Source organism: Cherax quadricarinatus, chromosome 65 (genome assembly GCF_038502225.1).
Source record: "Cherax quadricarinatus isolate ZL_2023a chromosome 65, ASM3850222v1, whole genome shotgun sequence".
In the NCBI taxonomy this organism is placed as follows: domain Eukaryota; kingdom Metazoa; phylum Arthropoda; class Malacostraca; order Decapoda; family Parastacidae; genus Cherax; species Cherax quadricarinatus.
Window position 1 is genome coordinate 18,718,726 of NC_091356.1, and position 19,411 is coordinate 18,738,136.

Sequence of the window (19,411 nt, forward strand, 5' to 3'; positions counted from 1 at the left end):
GTGTGAGGCTGTCAGAGATGTCAGCTAGAGTGAGGCTGTCAGAGATGTCAGCTAGAGTGAGGCTGTCAGAGATGTCAGCTAGAGTGAGGCTGTCAGAGATGTCAGCTAGAGTGAGGCTGTCAGAGATGTCAGCTAGAGTGTGGCTGTCAGAGATGTCAGCTAGAGTGAGGCTGTCAGAGATGTCAGCTAGAGTGAGGCTGTCAGAGAGGTCAGCTAGAGTGAGGCTGTCGGAGACGTCAGCTAGAGTGAGGCTGTCAGAGATGTCAGCTAGAGTGTGGCTGTCAGAGACGTCAGCTAGAGTGAGGCTGTCGGAGATGTCAGCTAGTGTGAGGCTGTCAGAGATGTCAGCTAGAGTGAGGCTGTCAGAGATGTCAGCTAGAGTGAGGCTGTCAGAGATGTCAGCTAAAGTGAGGCTGTCAGAGATGTCAGCTAGAGTGAGGCTGTCAGAGATGTCAGCTAGAGTGAGGCTGTCAGAGAGGTCAGCTAGAGTGAGGCTGTCGGAGACGTCAGCTAGAGTGAGGCTGTCAGAGTTGTCAGCTAGAGTGAGGCTGTCGGAGATGTCAGCTAGAGTGAGGCTGTCAGAGATGTCAGCTAGAGTGAGGCTGTCAGAGATGTCAGCTAGAGTGAGGCTGTCAGAGATGTCAGCTAGAGTGAGGCTGTCAGAGATGTCAGCTAGAGTGAGGCTGTCAGAGATGTCAGCTAGAGTGAGGCTGTCAGAGATGTCAGCTAGAGTGAGGCTGTCGGAGATGTCAGCTAGAGTGAGGCTGTCAGAGATGTCAGCTAGAGTGAGGCTGTCAGAGATGTCAGCTAGAGTGAGGCTGTCAGAGAGGTCAGCTAGAGTGAGGCTGTCGGAGATGTCAGCTAGAGTGAGGCTGTCAGAGATGTCAGCTAGAGTGAGGCTGTCAGAGATGTCAGCTAGAGTATGGCTGTCAGAGAGGTCAGCTAGAGTGAGGCTGTCGGAGATGTCAGCTAGAGTGAGGCTGTCAGAGATGTCAGCTAGAGTAAGGCTGTCAGAGATGTCAGCTAGAGTGAGGCTGTCAGAGAGGTCAGCTAGAGTGAGGCTGTCGGAGATGTCAGCTAGAGTGAGGCTGTCAGAGATGTCAGCTAGAGTGAGGCTGTCAGAGATGTCAGCTATAGTGAGGCTGTCAGAGAGGTCAGCTAGAGTGAGGCTGTCGGAGATGTCAGCTAGAGTGAGGCTGTCAGAGATGTCAGCTAGAGTGAGGCTGTCAGAGATATCAGCTAGAGTGAGGCTGTCAGAGAGGTCAGCTTGAGTGAGGCTGTCGGAGATGTCAGCTAGAGTGAGGCTGTCAGAGATGTCAGCTAGAGTGAGGCTGTCAGAGATGTCAGCTAGAGTGAGGCTGTCAGAGAGGTCAGCTAGAGTGAGGCTTTCGGAGATGTCAGCTAGAGTGAGGCTGTCAGAGATGTCAGCTAGAGTGAGGCTGTCAGAGAGGTCAGCTAGAGTGAAGCTGTCGGAGATGTCAGCTAGAGTGAGGCTGTCAGAGAGGTCAGCTAGAGTGAGGCTGTCGGAGATGTCAGATAGAGTGAGGCTGTCAGAGATGTCAGCTAGAGTGAGGCTGTCAGAGATGTCAGCTAGAGTGAGGCTGTCGGAGATGTCAGCTAGAGTGAGGCTGTCAGAGAGGTCAGCTAGAGTGAGGCTGTCGGAGAGGTCAGCTAGAGTGAGGCTGTCAGAGTTGTCAGCTAGAGTGAGGCTGTCAGAGATGTCAGCTAGAGTGAGGCTGTCAGAGATGTCAGCTAGAGTGAGGCTGTCAGAGAGGTCAGCTAGAGTGAGGCTGTCAGAGAGGTCAGCTAGAGTGAGGCTGTCAGAGAGGTCATCTAGAGTGAAGCTGTCAGGGAGAGTGAATTCTGCTGCTTGGGGATAGATGGAACATTGTATTAATGTGTGGTGAATCTTCCTGGAATTCCTCTCAAAGAGAGAACCTGGTGTCTCTCATTGTGGCATTTGTGTACAAGACATCTGTGTCCGCCTGAGAGTGCACCTGGTGTCTCTCATTGTGGCATCTGTATAGAAGGCATCTGTGTCCGCCTGAGAGTGCACCTGGTGTCTCTCATTGTGGCATCTGTATAGAAGGCATCTGTGTCCGACTGAGAGTGCACCTGGTGTCTCTCATTGTGGCATCTGTATACAAGGTATCTGTGTCCGACTGACCGACTCGTCAACGCGTTTGTTCAGTTTCCAACGCTTTCAGCGATTGAAGTATTCGCTAAGAATCCAATTGTGGTTTGATGGGGAAATATGTGTCTGGTAATTCAGAGCCGCGCGGTTACCACTGTCTTCGGAGTTACTGAGACAGTACTGAAAAGAGTCTGAAAACGAAGACTCCTCTAAAAGAGAGATTTTTTGTTCATTTCCCTGGAAGTTAGTGTGTCCAGAGACCCAGCAAGAGACGACGCTTACGTGCGGGCTAAAAATATATCATAATTATTGTAATATATGAATCACGGTAGGAAGTAGGAAGCCAAGTGTCCGGACAGCTTGTAACGCCGCATTTTGGGAGTCTGAAACAGTAATGAATGAGAATGTGAACATTGTGCAATGTGCGTGGTAGCATTTAATGTTGCATAAAACTCTGGAAAATTAATCTCTGATAAAACATCCGCATATCCAACCCCATCTGGGGGATCAGGAGCCGTCGCTGTACACTGCTGTGGCATTAGAATGTAACTGAAAGTGCTGAAGAGTGAACTCGATTCCGGACAGGACACGTTGTTTATCGTACTCGGAGAGGGACAGGACACGTTGTTTATCGTACTCGGAGAGGGACAGGACACGTTGTTTATCGTACTCGGAGAGGGACAGGACACGTTGTTTATCGTACTCGGAGAGGGACAGGACACGTTGTTTATCGTACTCGGAGAGGGACAGGACACGTTGTTTATCGTACTCGGAGAGGGACAGGACACGTTGTTTATCGTACTCGGAGAGGGACAGGACACGTTGTTTATCGTACTCGGAGAGGGACAGGACACGTTGTTTATCGTACTCGGAGAGGGACAGGACACGTTGTTTATCGTACTCGGAGAGGAAAGTAAAAAACGTTAATCGTTGAAACTTTTCAAGAAAAGATAAAAAATTTGACATAGAGTTAAGATACAGCTGAAGGAACTAAGAAACACTCTCAGATTTCGAAAGGGAACATTAATAGCTTGAATAAACGAGGACTACGATTACATTCATTATTGTTGCTGATAGTCCATGAGCCATATTGTTGCTGATAGTCCATGAGCCATATTGTTGCTGATAGTCTATGAGCCATATTGTTGCTGATAGTCTATGAGCCATATTGTTGCTGATAGTCCATGAGCCATATTGTTGCTGATAGTCCATGAGCCATATTGTTGCTGATAGTCCATGAGCCATGTTGTTGCTGATAGTCTATGAGCCATATTGTTGCTGATAGTCTATGAGCCATATTGTTGCTGATAGTCCATGAGCCATATTGTTGCTGATAGTCTATGAGCCATATTGTTGCTGATAGTCTATGAGCCATATTGTTGCTGATAGTCCATGAGCCATATTGTTGCTGATAGTCCATGAGCCATATTGTTGCTGATAGTCCACGAGCCATATTGTTGCTGATAGTCCACGAGCCATATTGTTGCTGATAGTCCACGAGCCATATTGTTGCTGATAGTCCACGAGCCATATTGTTGCTGATAGTCCACGAGCCATATTGTTGCTGATAGTCTATGAGCCATATTGTTGCTGATAGTCCACGAGCCATATTGCTGCTGATAGTCCATGAGCCATATTGTTGCTGATAGTCTATGAGCCATATTGTTGCTGATAGTCCATGAGCCATATTGTTGCTGATAGTCCATGAGCCATATTGTTGCTGATAGTCCACGAGCCATATTGTTGCTGATAGTCCACGAGCCATATTGTTGCTGATAGTCTATGAGCCATATTGTTGCTGATAGTCCACGAGCCATATTGCTGCTGATAGTCCATGAGCCATATTGTTGCTGATAGTTCACGAGCCATATTGTTGCTGATAGTCTATGAGCCATATTGTTGCTGATAGTCTATGAGCCATATTGTTGCTGATAGTCCATGAGCCATATTGTTGCTGATAGTCTATGAGCCATATTGTTGCTGATAGTCTATGAGCCATATTGTTGCTGATAGTCCATGAGCCATATTGTTGCTGATAGTCCATGAGCCATATTGTTGCTGATAGTCCATGAGCCATGTTGTTGCTGATAGTCTATGAGCCATATTGTTGCTGATAGTCTATGAGCCATATTGTTGCTGATAGTCCATGAGCCATATTGTTGCTGATAGTCTATGAGCCATATTGTTGCTGATAGTCCATGAGCCATATTGTTGCTGATAGTCCATGAGCCATATTGTTGCTGATAGTCAATGAGCCATATTGTTGCTGATAGTCCATGAGCCATGTTGTTGCTGATAGTCCATGAGCCATATTGTTGCTGATAGTCCACGAGCCATATTGTTGCTGATAGTCCACGAGCCATATTGTTGCTGATAGTCCACGAGCCATATTGTTGCTGATAGTCCACGAGCCATATTGTTGCTGATAGTCCACGAGCCATATTGTTGCTGATAGTCTATGAGCCATATTGTTGCTGATAGTCCACGAGCCATATTGCTGCTGATAGTCCATGAGCCATATTGTTGCTGATAGTCTATGAGCCATATTGTTGCTGATAGTCCATGAGCCATATTGTTGCTGATAGTCCATGAGCCATATTGTTGCTGATAGTCCACGAGCCATATTGTTGCTGATAGTCCACGAGCCATATTGTTGCTGATAGTCTATGAGCCATATTGTTGCTGATAGTCCACGAGCCATATTGCTGCTGATAGTCCATGAGCCATATTGTTGCTGATAGTCCACGAGCCATATTGTTGCTGATAGTCCATGAGCCATATTGTTGCTGATAGTCCACGAGCCATATTGTTGCTGATAGTCCACGAGCCATATTGTTGCTGATAGTCCATGAGCCATATTGTTGCTGATAGTCCACGAGCCATATTGTTGCTGATAGTCCACGAGCCATATTGTTGCTGATAGTCCATGAGCCATGTTGTTGCTGATAGTCCACGAGCCATATTGTTGCTGATAGTCCACGAGCCATATTGTTGCTGATAGTCCATGAGCCATATTGTTGCTGATAGTCCACGAGCCATATTGTTGCTGATAGTCCACGAGCCATATTGTTGCTGATAGTCCATGAGCCATATTGTTGCTGATAGTCCACGAGCCATATTGTTGCTGATAGTCCATGAGCCATATTGTTGCTGATAGTCCACGAGCCATATTGTTGCTGATAGTCCACGAGCCATATTGTTGCTGATAGTCCACGAGCCATATTGTTGCTGATAGTCCATGAGCCATATTGTTGCTGATAGTCCACGAGCCATATTGTTGCTGATAGTCCACGAGCCATATTGTTGCTGATAGCCCACGAGCCATATTGTTGCTGATAGTCCATGAGCCATATTGTTGCTGATAGTCCACGAGCCATATTGTTGCTGATAGTCCACGAGCCATATTGTTGCTGATAGTCCACGAGCCATATTGTTGCTGATAGTCCATGAGCCATATTGTTGCTGATAGTCCACGAGCCATATTGTTGCTGATAGTCCACGAGCCATATTGTTGCTGATAGTCCACGAGCCATATTGTTGCTGATAGTCCACGAGCCATATCAGAGCTTTCACTTACTGGTGCAACTCAAGGAGGTAAATTCTAATTAAATGTTTTGAAATTATCTGTATACTGAAATGTTTTCAAGTTATATCCGGTTGAGAGAAGCAGCTTTGTTATGGTTCTAACTCATTCAATAACTTAAAGTCAGCTAAATAAGAGTAAATATTAGCAAACATTGTGTACAAGGGAGTTAGAAATCCTCCCTAGAACAGTTAATGTGTATGTTGTCTTTCTGAAATCTGTCTTATCTTACGAAATTAACGATCCATAAAGAAGAGAGTTGTGTCTCCCAGACCGATGATGCAAGACCACTTGGTCAACCTTGTTGACAACCCGTTACGCAAGTTTTACAGGTTAAAACACACTTAATATTTAGAGATCCTCATATTAAAAAGGCACAATTTTTTCAAATCAGAAAAGAAAAACAAATAATATTCCTACAATGGGACCAGACATTATCTGGGCATCTTGTCCCGGTGTGCGCAAGATACACTGAGAAACCACGCGAGTCTTCCCTTCAGTTATAATCGACGCAAAATTGTCCTTATTTACCTGGAGTATACCTGGAGAGGGTTTCAGGGGTCAGGGCCCCCGCGGCCAGGTCTGTAACCAGGCTTCGCGGTGGATCAGGGTTTAATTAATCAGGCTGTTACTGCTGACAGCACGCAGACTGACGTGTGAACCACAGCCCGGCTGGTCAGGTACTGACTTTAGGTGGCTGTCCAGCGCCTTGAAGACAGCCAGGAATCCACCTTATATATGCTAGGAGATAGTATAACAGTCGTGGGCCCCTGACACTTAATGTGTTGTCTCTTAGTGTACTGGGAGATGTTGCATCGCCTACCGAGTCTTTTGCTTTCGAAGGGAGTGATTTTCGTTTGTATATTTAGTACAAATCCCTCGAGGATTTTCCAGGTGTATATTATCATGTAACTTTCTCGTCTGAGTTCCAGGGAATACAAGTCAAGGAACTTCAAGCGTTCCCAGTAATTCAGGAGTTTTATCGTATTTATGTGTACCGTGAAGGCTCTCTGTACAATTTCTGGGTCAGCAATTTCACCTGCCTTGAAAGGTGCTGTTAGTGTACAGCAATATTCCAGTCTAGACAGAAAAAGCGATTTGAAGAGAATCAGCATGGGCTTGGCGTCCCTAGTTTTGAAGGTTCTCATTATCGATCCTACAATTTTCCTAGCATATGTGGCAGATCTTTGAAAGTGAGACCCCTTACATTATCACTCCTATGTCAGACATGAGGATGAGGAACAACATGAGAGCGAGTACTGTACCTTGTGGAACACTGGGAGCGAGTACTGTGCCTTGTGGAACACTGGGAGCGAGTACTGTGCCTTGTGGAACACTGGGAGCGAGTACTGTGCCTTGTGGAGCACTGGGAGCGAGTACTGTGCCTTGTGGAACACTGGGAGGGAGTACTGTGCCTTGTGGAGCACTGGGAGCGAGTACTGTGCCTTGTGGAACACTGGGAGCGAGTACTGTGCCTTGTGGAACACTGGGAGCGAGTACTGTACCTTGTGGAACACTGGGAGCGAGTACTGTACCTTGTGGAACAATGGGAGGGAGTACTGTGCCTTGTGGAACACTGGGAGGGAGTACTGTGCCTTGTGGAACACTGGGAGCCAGTGCTGTGCCTTGTGGAACACTGGGAGCGAGTACTGTACCTTGTGGAACACTGGGAGCGGGTACTGTGCCATGTGGAACACTGGGAGAGAGTACTGTGCCTTGTGGAACACTGGGAGCCAGTGCTGTAACTTGTGGAACACTGGGAGCGAGTACTGTGCCTTGTGGAGCACTGGGAGCGAGTACTGTATCTTGTGGAACACTGGGAGCGAGTACTGTGCCTTGTGGAAAACTGGGAGCCAGTGCTGTGCCTTGTGGAACACTGGGAGCGAGTACTGTGCCTTGTGGAACACTGGAAGCGAGTACTGTGCCTTGTGGAACACTGGGAGCAAGTACTGTGCCTTGTGGAACACTGAGAGCGAGTACTGTGCCTTGTGGAACACTGGGAGCGAGTACTGTGCCTTGTGGAACACTGGGAGGGAGTACTGTGCCTTGTGGAACACTGGGAGCGAGTACTGTACCTTGTGGAACACTGGGAGCGAGTACTGTGCCTTGTGGAACACTTGGAGCGAGTACTGTGCCTTGTGGAACACTGGGAGCGAGTACTGTACCTTGTGGAACACTGGGAGCGAGTACTGTGCCTTGTGGAACACTGGTAGGGAGTACTGTGTCTTGTGGAACACTGGGAGGGAGTACTGTGCCTTGTGGAACACTGGGAGCGAGTACTGTACCTTGTGGAACAATGGGAGGGAGTACTGTGCCTTGTGGAACACTGGGAGGGGGTACTGTGCCTTGTGGAACACTGGGAGCGAGTACTGTACCTTGTGGAACACTGGGAGGGAGTACTGTGCCTTGTGGAACACTGGGAGCCAGTACTTGACCTTGTGGAACACTGGGAGGGAGTACTGTGCCTTGTGGAACACTGGGAGCGAGTACTGTGCCTTGTGGAACACTGGGAGCGAGTACTGTATCTTGTGGAACACTGGGAGCGAGTACTGTATCTTTTGGAACACTGGGAGCGAGCACTGTAACTTGTGGAACACTGGGAGCGAGTACTGTACCTTGTGGAACAATGGGAGGGAGTACTGTGCCTTGTGGAACACTGGGAGGGAGTACTGTGCCTTGTGGAACACTGGGAGCGAGTACTGTGCCTTGTGGAACACTGGGAGGGAGTACTGTGCCTTGTGGAACACTGGGAGGGAGTACTGTGCCTTGTGGAACACTGGGAGCGAGTACTGTGCCTTGTGGAACACTGGGAGTGAGTACTGTGCCTTGTGGAACACTAGGAGCGAGTACTGTGCCTTGTGGAACAATGAGAGCAAGTACTGTGCCTTGTGGAGCACTAGGAGCGAGTACTGTACCTTGTGGAACACTGGGACGGAGTACTGTGCCTTGTGTAACACTGAGAGCGAGTACTGCACCTTGTGGAACACTGGGAGCGAGTACTGTGCCTTGTGGAACACTGGGAGCCAGTACTGTGCCTTGTGGAACACTCGGCGCGAGTACTGTGCCTTGTGGAACACTGGGAGCGAGTACTGTGCCTTGTGGAACACTGGGGGCGAGTACTGTGCCTTGTGGAACACTGGGAGGGAGTACTGTGCCTTGTGGAGCACTGGGAGCGAGTACTGTGCCATGTGGAACACTGGGAGCGAGTACTGTATCTTGTGGAACACTGGGAGCGAGTACTGTTCCTTGTGGAACACTGGGAGGGAGTACTGTGCCTTGTGGAACACTGGGAGCGAGTACTGTGCCTTGTGGAACACTGGGAGCGAGTACTGTGCCTTGTGGAACACTGGGGGCGAGTACTGTGCCTTGTGGAACACTGGGAGGGAGTACTGTGCCTTGTGGAACACTGGGAGCGAGTACTGTACCTTGTGGAACACTGGGAGGGAGTACTGTGCCTTGTGGAACACTGAGAGCGAGTACTGTACCTTGTGGAACACTGGGAGCGAGTACTGTGCCTTGTGGAACACTGGGAGCGAGTACTGTCCCTTGTGGAACACTGGGAGGGAGTACTGTGCCTTGTGGAACACTGAGAGCGAGTACTGTACCTTGTGGAACACTGGGAGCGAGTACTGTGCCTTGTGGAACACTGGGAGCGAGTACTGTGCCTTGTGGAGCACTGGGAGCGAGTACTGTACCTTGTGGAACACTGGGAGCGAGTACTGTGCCTTGTGGAACACTGGGAGCGAGTACTGTACTTTGTGGAACACTGGGAGCGAGTACTGTGCCTTGTGGAACACTGGGAGCGAGTACTGTACCTTGTGGAACACTGGGAGCGAGTACTGTGCCTTGTGGAACACTGGGAGCGAGTACTGTGCCTTGTGGAACACTGGGAGCGAGTACTGTGTCTTGTGGAACACTGGGAGCGAGTACTGTGCCTTGTGGAACACTGGGAGCGAGTACTGTGCCTTGTGGAACACTAGGAGCCAGTACTGTACCTTGTGGAACACTGGGAGCGAGTACTGTGCTTTGTGGAACACTGGGAGCGAGTACTGTGCCTTGTGGAACACTGGGAGCGAGTACTGTGCCTTGTGGAACACTGGGAGCGAGTACTGTGCCTTGTGGAACACTGGAAGCCAGTACTGTACCTTGTGGAACACTGGGAGCGAGTACTGTGCCTTGTGGAACACTGGGAGCCAGTACTGTACCTTGTGGAACACTGGGAGGGAGTACTGTGCCTTGTGGAACACTGGGAGCGAGTACTGTGCCTTGTGGAACACTGGGAGCGAGTACTGTACCTTGTGGAACACTGGGAGGGAGTACTGTGCCTTGTGGAACACTGGGAGCGAGTACTGTGCCTTGTGGAACACTGGGAGCGAGTACTGTGCCTTGTGGAACACTGGGAGCGAGTACTGTGCCTTGTGGAACACTGGGAGCAAGTACTGTGCCTTGTGGAACACTGGGAGCGAGTACTGTACCTTGTGAAACACTGGGAGCGAGTACTGTGCCTTGTGGAACACTGGGAGCGAGTACTGTGCCTTGTGGAACACTGGGAGCGAGTACTGTGCCTTGTGGAACACTGGGAGCGAGTACTGTGCTTTGTGGTACACTGGGAGCGAGTACTGTGCCTTGTGGAACACTGAGAGCGAGTACTGTGCCTTGTGGTACACTAGGAGCGAGTACTGTGCCTTGTGGAACACTGAGAGCGAGTACTGTGCCTTGTGGTACACTCGGAGCAAGTACTGTGCCTTGTGGAACAGAGCATTTCACTGTAGCTGGCTCAAACTTTACTTTATTTACTACTACTCTTTGTGTTCTATTAGAAAGCTGTAGATCCTTCTACCAACTTTTCCTGTTACTCCTTTTTCACGCATCTTATGCCCTATTACACCATGGTCACACTTTGCGAAAGCTTTTGTAAAGTCTGTGTATTCTACATCTGCATTTTGTTCATCCTCTATAGCATCCAGGACCTTGTCATAATGGTCCATTAGCTGGGACAGGCAGGAGCGACCTGCTCTAAACCCGTGTTGCCCTGGGTTGTGTAAATGATGTTGTCTAGGTGGTTGACGATCTTGCTTCTTGAACCCTCTCAATGATTTTTATGAAATGGGACGTTAGCGTTATTGGTCTGTAATTCTTTGCAATTGCTTTGCTACCACCTTTGTGGAGTGGGGTTATGTCTGTTATTTCAAGTGAGTATGGGATGAACCCTATGTCCATGCTCCCTCTCCATAGAATGCTGAAGACAGGAGCTTCTTGCAGTTCTTGATGAAGACGGAGTTCCACGAGTCTGGGTCTGGGGCAGAGTGCATGGGCATGTCATTTATTGCCTTTCCGAAGTCATGTGGAGTTAGTGTAATAAGAGAGATGTTTAAATTAAATAAGTTCTGAGTCTCCCTCATAAAAAAGATTCATTTATGTTGTCGACTCTTAGTTTATTTAGCGGCTCACTAAGCACCGAGTCATATTTTGCCTTTAGTATCTCACTCATTTCATTGCTGTCATCTGTGTCCCATCTCGCCTAAGCAGGGTCTAATACTTAGATTTGACATAAGAGAAGTATTCTGGGTTTCTTTCATTTTCATTTATGGCTTTAATTCTTCATGAGTTTCTTGTCTACTGTGAGATTCCTTAAGTTTTAGTTCGATATTTGCTATTTCTCTGACCAGTGCCTCCCTTCGTATTTCAGATATACTGCCCCCCTCTCAGCAGCTCCGTGATTCTTCACCTTCGCCTGTATAGACAGCGCCTCTCTTTCTAGTTTACATCTTCTCTTCCTATGTGTTAAAGGAATGTGCCTTGAGCAGCCCTCAAGTGCCACAGAGTTAATTATTTCTAGGTAGAGGTTCGAATTTATGTTGTTTAGGCCACCATCCCAGCTTGTTTCATTTAGGATATTGTTGACTTGTTCCTATTGCATATTTTTGTTACTGAAGTTGAATTTTGTGAAGACACCCTCATGACTGATCACATTTTGCTGGTCAGGAGCCCTGTACATACATGTCTGTACCTCTGTTATGTTGTGATCTGAGTGTATTGTCTTTGATACGGTTATATTACGTATCAGATCATCGTTGTTAGTGAAGATGAGGTCCAGTGTATTTTCTAGTTTTTTTGGCTCTTGTTATTAACTGGTTTAAAGTGAATTTGGTGACAAGATTTAATATCTCATGTGTGTGTGTGTAAATTTTCATCTGAGCTGCCTCCTGTAAAAATTTTTATTTATTACATTCCTCCATTTTAGGTGTCTTAAGTTGAAATCTCCTCGCAGCAAGATGTTGGAGGCAGGAGCTGGAAGATTTTCCAGACACTGGTCAATTTTCAAAAGTTGTTCTTGGAATTGTTGGGAAGTTGCATCTGGACGCTTGTATACAATCACAATGACCAGGTTTTGGTTCTCGATCTTTACTGCGTTTAGAGAGTTCCGAGCATATCAGTGACTGTGACATACAGACCAACCCCTTCCTCCCTTTATACCTGTTCACTCTGTCACATCTGTATAGGTTATAACCTGGAATCCATATTTCCTTGTCAAGGTGATCCTTTATGTGGGTCTCTGTGAAAACCGCAAAATTGCGTTTGTCTGTAAGCATTCTATGGATGAAAGGTATTTTGTTGTTCGTTGGTGGCTTCAGACCCTGTATATTTGCAAGGATAAATGTCGTCGTATTGATGGTATGCGGTGGGGGGAGCTTTGTTGGCTGGCACTAATTTCTGTTGTTTTGGAGTGGAGGCCACTGACTGTACCTCCGCATAAAAGTGATTTGAGTTGGTGTAAGATTACTCTCATCTTTACAAAGGTATACTGTCGGAAATAAAACAAGAGCCTCTTCGGCTTCCAGAGTCAGAACGATCTCATCCCTGACATGATCCCCAAATTTCGAAAATGGATAGTTACCAAAATTTTGCTACTGCACTTGATCTTCCTGGAGATCTAGACATTCTTCTTAAAATCCTGGTGTATCTAACTTTACTGGTGCGTACACTCAGCACTTTCCCGATCCAACTATGATGCTGGATGTAAATACTTTTGCGGGGCATATACCAGTCCAATTCTTTCTGAAGCTTCTCCAGATTACCTTAAAATTTAAAAAAAAAAAACAGCTTTGAGTGGTAATTCTGACAAATCTTGTCGCATAGTATTGTGTCCTGAGAAGGCAGTCAATTTTATTTTTAATACTGAGGAACATTTAACCTACCATCGCCAGATGGTAAAGATAATATGAATGACATTTTGTGGTCGTGGGCAGCTAACGAAAACATTAACATTACCTTACGTAAAATGAACAAGTTGCTCACGACAGTTAAATTCATTACTGAATTTAACGTTGACTGAACTCTACTGAATCATCGTCAGCGTCTAAGATCTTGTTCTGTGAGGACGAACTGTACTCAGATGTCCCTCTAAGTCCCTGTGGAGGACACAGGCGTATCTTAAGTCGTCTCTGATGTTGGCATTTCTTTATACATGCCAACTTAATCCTAAATTAGGCGCTTATGAGAGCTCCTACAAGATTTTTAATTATATGGTGATTTTATTTTTCATTATAGTTTTTTTTGTAGACCTGAAGATGAGAGTAGAAAGTGTCGAAACATCTTAAAAAATGATTTATTCTACAGTTAGATCATTAATAAGAGTTGAACCAAACATACTTTAATAACATCACGCCACTCGTAGCTTCAGTGACATCACGCCACTCGTGGCCTCCATGACATCACGCCACTCGTGGCCTCAATGACATCACGTCACTCGAGGCCTCAGTGACATCACGCCACTCGTGGCCTCAATAACATTACGCCACTCGTAGCTTCAGTGACATCACGCCACTCGTGGCCTCTATGACATCACGCCACTCGTAGCTTCAGTGGCATCACGCCACTCGTGGCCTATATGACATCATGCCACTCGTGGCCTCTATGACATCACGCCACTCGAGGCCTCTATGACATCACGCCACTCGTAGCTTCAGTGGCATCACGCCACTCGTGGCCTCTATGACATCATGCCACTCGTGGCCTCTATGACATCACGCCACTCGTGGCCTCTATGACATCACGCCACTCGTAGCTTCAGTGGCATCACGCCACTCGTGGCCTCTATGACATCATGCCACTCGTGGTCTCTATGACATCACGCCACTCGTGACCTCTATGACATCACGCCACTCGTAGCTTCAGTGGCATCACGCCACTCATGGCCTCTATGACATCATGCCACTCGTGGTCTCTATGACATCATGCCACTCGTGACCTCTATGACATCACGCCACTCGTGGCCTCTATGACATCACGCCACTCGTGGCCTCTATGACATCACGCCACTCGTGGCCTTTATGACTGGCCTCCCTCCATGGTGTCAACATTCTGACTACTCTTCAATTCGTAGCTTAATCCCGGCTATTTCACTGAATTACATAGCTTCTAATGACGGATTATACTGTCACGTTGCAGGTACAGGGACGGTGGTGGTGGACGTGGAGGACATCAATGATGTTCCTCCGAGGTTCTCTCGTCCTGAGTGGTCCCTCGACGTCTCTGAGAACCATCCTGTCGAGCGTGTACTGGCCACCCTCACGGTCGTTGACCACGACATCTCTAATAACTTCACCTTCAGGGTTAGTTTAATACTATTATTCTTATTATTATTATTATTATTATTATTATTATTATTATTATTATTATTATTATTATTATTATTATTATTATTATTATTATTATTGTTATTATTATTATTATTATTATTATTATTATTATTATTATTATTATTATTATTATTATTATTATTATTATTATTATTATTATTATTATTATTATTATTAAAAGTTACTACTACTGCTGCTACTAATACTGTGGCCCGTGGCCTGGTGACTAAAGCTCTCACTTCACACGGCGAGGGTCCGGCTTCGATTCCCGGCGAGGGTAGAAACACTGGATGTGTTTCTTTACACAGGTTGTCTATGTTCACCCATTAGTAAAATGGGTATCTGGGTGTTAGTGGACTGGTGTGGGTCGCATCCTGAGACAAAACTGACCTAATTTTCCCGAAATGCTCAGTATAATAAGTAGCTTTCTATATAGTAGTATGTCACTGATATAAGTAAGTTTATTCAGGTATACACAAATACACTTACAAAGATTATCATACATAGCAGCTTATGTGTAGAGAACCGTCCAGGATGACCCAAAAATGTCAGATAAAGTGACTACTGCTATGACCCACAAGGCCTGCAGTTTTGTGTGTACTACTACTAATACTGTTACTACTATTACTGGTACTATTACTACATCTGCTGTTACTACTACGATTACTACTGCTACCTCCTAATATTTGCTACACTAATTATTATAAAAAGCCAGATCATGGTGTGCAGAGTGTCAGGAAGAACACTCGGAGACAAGAGTACTTTCACTATTGCGGTGTGAGATAATTCTTATGTGATTCTATTGTACCATCATGTTGTCTCATGTGACATTATGTGTAGTCATGCGATCATGTAATATACGTGTGTGTTGATGGCTAGTGGCCTCTTGAAGCTAACATAACATTAGTTGTTGTTCCCTGAGCCTGACCTGGGAGCTCTCCTCACGTCTTGGGTTGACCATGCTTGACCTGGGGAGCTCTCCTCACTTTTGGTTGACCATGCTTGACCTGGTAGCTCTCCTCACGTCTTGGGTTGACTATGCTTGACCTGGTAGCTCTCCTCACGTCTTGGGTTGACTATGCTTGACCTGGTAGCTCTCCTCACGTCTTGGGTTGACCATGCTTGACCTGGGGAGCTCTTCTCACTTTTGGTTGACCATGCTTGACCTGGTAGCTCTCCTCACGTCTTGGGTTGACTATGCTTGACCTGGTAGCTCTCCTCACGTCTTGGGTTGACTATGCTTGACCTGGTAGCTCTCCTCACGTCTTGGGTTGACCATGCTTGACCTGGGGAGCTCTTCTCACTTTTGGTTGACCATGCTTGACCTGGGAGCTCTCCTCACGTCTTGGGTTGACCATGCTTGACCTGGGAGCTCTCCTCACGTCTTGGGTTGACCATACTTGACCTGGGGAGCTCTTCTCACTTTTGGTTGACCATGCTTGACCTGGTAGCTCTCCTCACGTCTTGGGTTGACTATGCTTGACCTGGTAGCTCTCCTCACGTCTTTGGGTTGACCATGCTTGACCTGGTAGCTCTCCTCACATCTTGGGTTGACCATGTTTGACCTAGGGAGCTCTTCTCACGTCTTGGGTTGACCATGCTTGACCTGGGGAGCTTTTCTTGCGTCTTGGGTTGACCATGCTTGACCTGGGGAGCTTTTCTTGCGTCTTGGGTTGACCATGCTTGACCTGGAAAGCTCTTCTTGCGTCTTGGGTTGACCATGCTTGACCTGGGGAGCTTTTCTTGCGTCTTGGGTTGACCATGCTTGACCTGGGGAGCTTTTCTTGCGTCTTGGGTTGACCATGCTTGACCTGGAAAGCTCTTCTTGCGTCTTGGGTTGACCATGCTTGACCTGGGGAGCTTTTCTTGCGTCTTGGGTTGACCATGCTTGACCTGGGGAGCTTCTCTTGCGTCTTTGGTTGACCATGCTTGACCTGGGGAGCTCTTCTAACTATTGGTTGACCATGCTTGACCTGGTAGCTCTTCTCACGTCTTGGGTTGACCATGCTTGACCTGGGGAGCTCTTCTAACTATTGGTTTGACCATGCTTGACCTGGTAGCTCTTCTCACGTCTTGGATTGACCATGCTTTACCTAGGGAGCTCTTCTCACTTTTGGTTGACCATGCTTGACCTGGTAGCTCTTCTCACGTCTTAGGTTGACCATGCTTGGCCTGGGAAGATCTCCTCACGTCTTGGGTTGACCATGCTTGACCTGGGAAAATCTGCTCACGTCTTGGGTTGACCATGCTTGACCTGGGAAAATCTGCTCACGTCTTGGGTTGACCATGCTTGACCTGGGAAAATCTGCTCACGTCTTGGGTTGACCATGCTTGACCTGGGAAGATCTGCTCACGTCTTGGGTTGACCATGCTTGACCTGGGAAGATCTGCTCACGTCTTGGGTTGACCATGCTTGACCTGGGAAGATCTGCTCACGTCTTGGGTTGACCATGCTTGACCTGGGAAGATCTGCTCACGTCTTGGGTTGACCATGCTTGACCTGGGAGGATCTCCTCACGTCTTGGGTTGACCATGCTTGACCTGGGAAGATCTGCTCACGTCATGGGTTGACCATGCTTGACCTGGGAAGATCTTCTCACGTCTTGGGTTGACCATGCTTGACCTGGGAAGATCTGCTCACGTCTTGGGTTGACCATGCTTGACCTGGGAAGATCTTCTCACGTCTTGGGTTGACATGCTTGACCTGGGAAGATCTTCTCACGTCTTGGGTTGACCATGCTTAAGATAAACTCTGGTACTATTACTGTTATTTAACAATGTGTCTGACGAGTGACTATGAACGTCTGTCTTGACACTTGGTTGACGTATGTGACTGACTTCCTTCACTTTCTGAGGAATTTCTTACATAATATCTCTTTTTATAATGAAAATTTTTAAAAAGGGGTTAACTAGTAAGCCAGTGGAAGGCTTCCATCACAGGACCAAAAGTTCCAGCTGCGGGGTCATTATATGACTAAGACCCACGTCAGGAAACACTTGTTCAGTTTCATAACAAACCTAACGTAACCTAGCGTAACCTAACCTAACCTAACGTAACGTAACGTAACCTAACTTAACCTAACCTAACCTAACGTAACCTAACCTAACGTAACCTAACGTAACCTAACGGAACGTAACGTAACCTAACCTAACCTAACCTAACCTAACCTAACCTAACCTAACGTAACCTAACGTAACCTAACGTAACCTAACTTAACCTAACCTAACCTAACCTAACCTAACCTAACCTAACCTAACCTAACCTAACGCAACCTAACGTAACCTAACGTAACCTAACGTAACCTAACGTAACCTAACCTAACCTAACCTAACCTAATCTAACCTAACCTAACCTAACCTAACCTAACCTAACCTAACCTAACCTAGGCATCACTGCCTAGGCATCACTGCCTAGTCATCGCTACCTAGGCATCACTGCCTAGGCATCACTGCCTAGGCATCACTGCCTAGGCATCACTGCCTAGGCATCACTGCCTAGGCATCACTGCCTAGGCATCACTACCTAGGCATCACTGCCTAGGCATCACTGCCTAGGCATCACTGCCTAGGCATCACTGCCTAGTCATCACTACCTAGGCATCACTGCCTAGGCATCACTGCCTAGGCATCACTGCCTAGGCATCACTGCCTAGGCATCACTGCCTAGGCATCACTACCTAAGCATCGCTGCCTAGGCATCACTGTCTAGGTATCACTGCCTAGGCATCACTGCCTAGGCATCACTGCCTAGGCATCACTGCCTAGTCATCACTACCTAAGCATCACTGCCTAGGCATCACTGCCTAGTCATCACTACCTAGGCATCACTGCCTAGGCATCACTGCCTAGGTATCACTGCCTAGGCATCACTACCTAGGCATCACTGCCTAGTCATCACTACCTAGGCATCACTGCCTAGGCATCACTGCCTAGGCATCACTACCTAGGCATCACTGCCTGGGCATCACTGCCTAGTCATCACTACCTAAGCATAACTGCCTAGGCATCACTGCCTAGTCATCACTACCTAGGCATCACTGCCTAGGCATCACTGCCTAGGTATCACTGCCTAGGCATCACTGCCTGGGCATCACTGCCTAGGTATCACTGCCTAGGCATCACTGCCTAGTCATCACTATCTAGGCATCACTACCTAGGCATCACTACCTAGGCATCACTACCTAGGCATCACTACCTAGGCATCACTACCTAGGCATCACTACCTAGGCATCACTACCTAGGCATCACTACCTAGGCATCACTACCTAGGCATCACTACCTAGGCATCACTACCTAGGCATCATTACCTAGGCATCACTACCTAGGCATCATTACCTAGGCATCATTACCTAGGCATCATTACCTAGGCATCACTACCTAGGCATCACTACCTAGGCATCACTACCTAGGCATCACTACCTAGGCATCACTACCTAGGCATCACTACCTAGGCATCACTACCTAGGCATCACTACCTAGGCATCACTACCTAGGCATCACTGCCTCGGCATTACGTCTCTCTCGTAAATAAATTCTTGAGATTATTACAGCAGGTGATACAGGCGGCCAGAGGGGACCCTGATCACTCAGGCTGTAGGCGCTGGCACGTAATGCATAGCAATCACAATTCAAATAACCCTCTGAAGTGCAAAGTTCCCTTCCTTCCTTCCTTCAGAGTCCGGCAACCTGGTCACTTTATCCCTTCATGAATATTTGATGGGCTTCCGTTCCTACGCTAACCGAGGAAGGAATCCCCGCGCCCCGGAAGCCTTGTCTCCTCTGGCGAGATATATCTCAATGTTCGGTGAGTCACACTCAGTATGTGACCATGGACTCAATGTTCGGTGAGTCACACTCAGTATGTGACCATGGACTCAATGTTCGGTGAGTCACACTCAGTATGTGACCATGGACTCAATGTTCTGTGAGTCACACTCAGTATGTGACCATGGACTCAATGTTCTGTGAGTCACACTCAGTATGTGACCATGGACTCAATGTTCTGTGAGTCACACTCAGTATGTGACCATGGACTCAATGTTCTGTGAGTCA

General features: G+C 47.2%; 1 protein-coding gene across 1 annotated transcript in view; it reads left to right on the forward strand.

Moving 5' to 3' along the window:
* Window positions 1-19,411, forward strand: part of LOC128700571 (putative neural-cadherin 2) — a 271,817-nt gene that overhangs the window by 97,894 nt on the left and 154,512 nt on the right. The window contains exon 6 of the mRNA XM_070098997.1: window positions 14,169-14,332. Within this exon, the coding sequence (XP_069955098.1) occupies window positions 14,169-14,332 (164 nt within the window). The remainder of the gene's footprint in view (window positions 1-14,168; window positions 14,333-19,411) is intronic.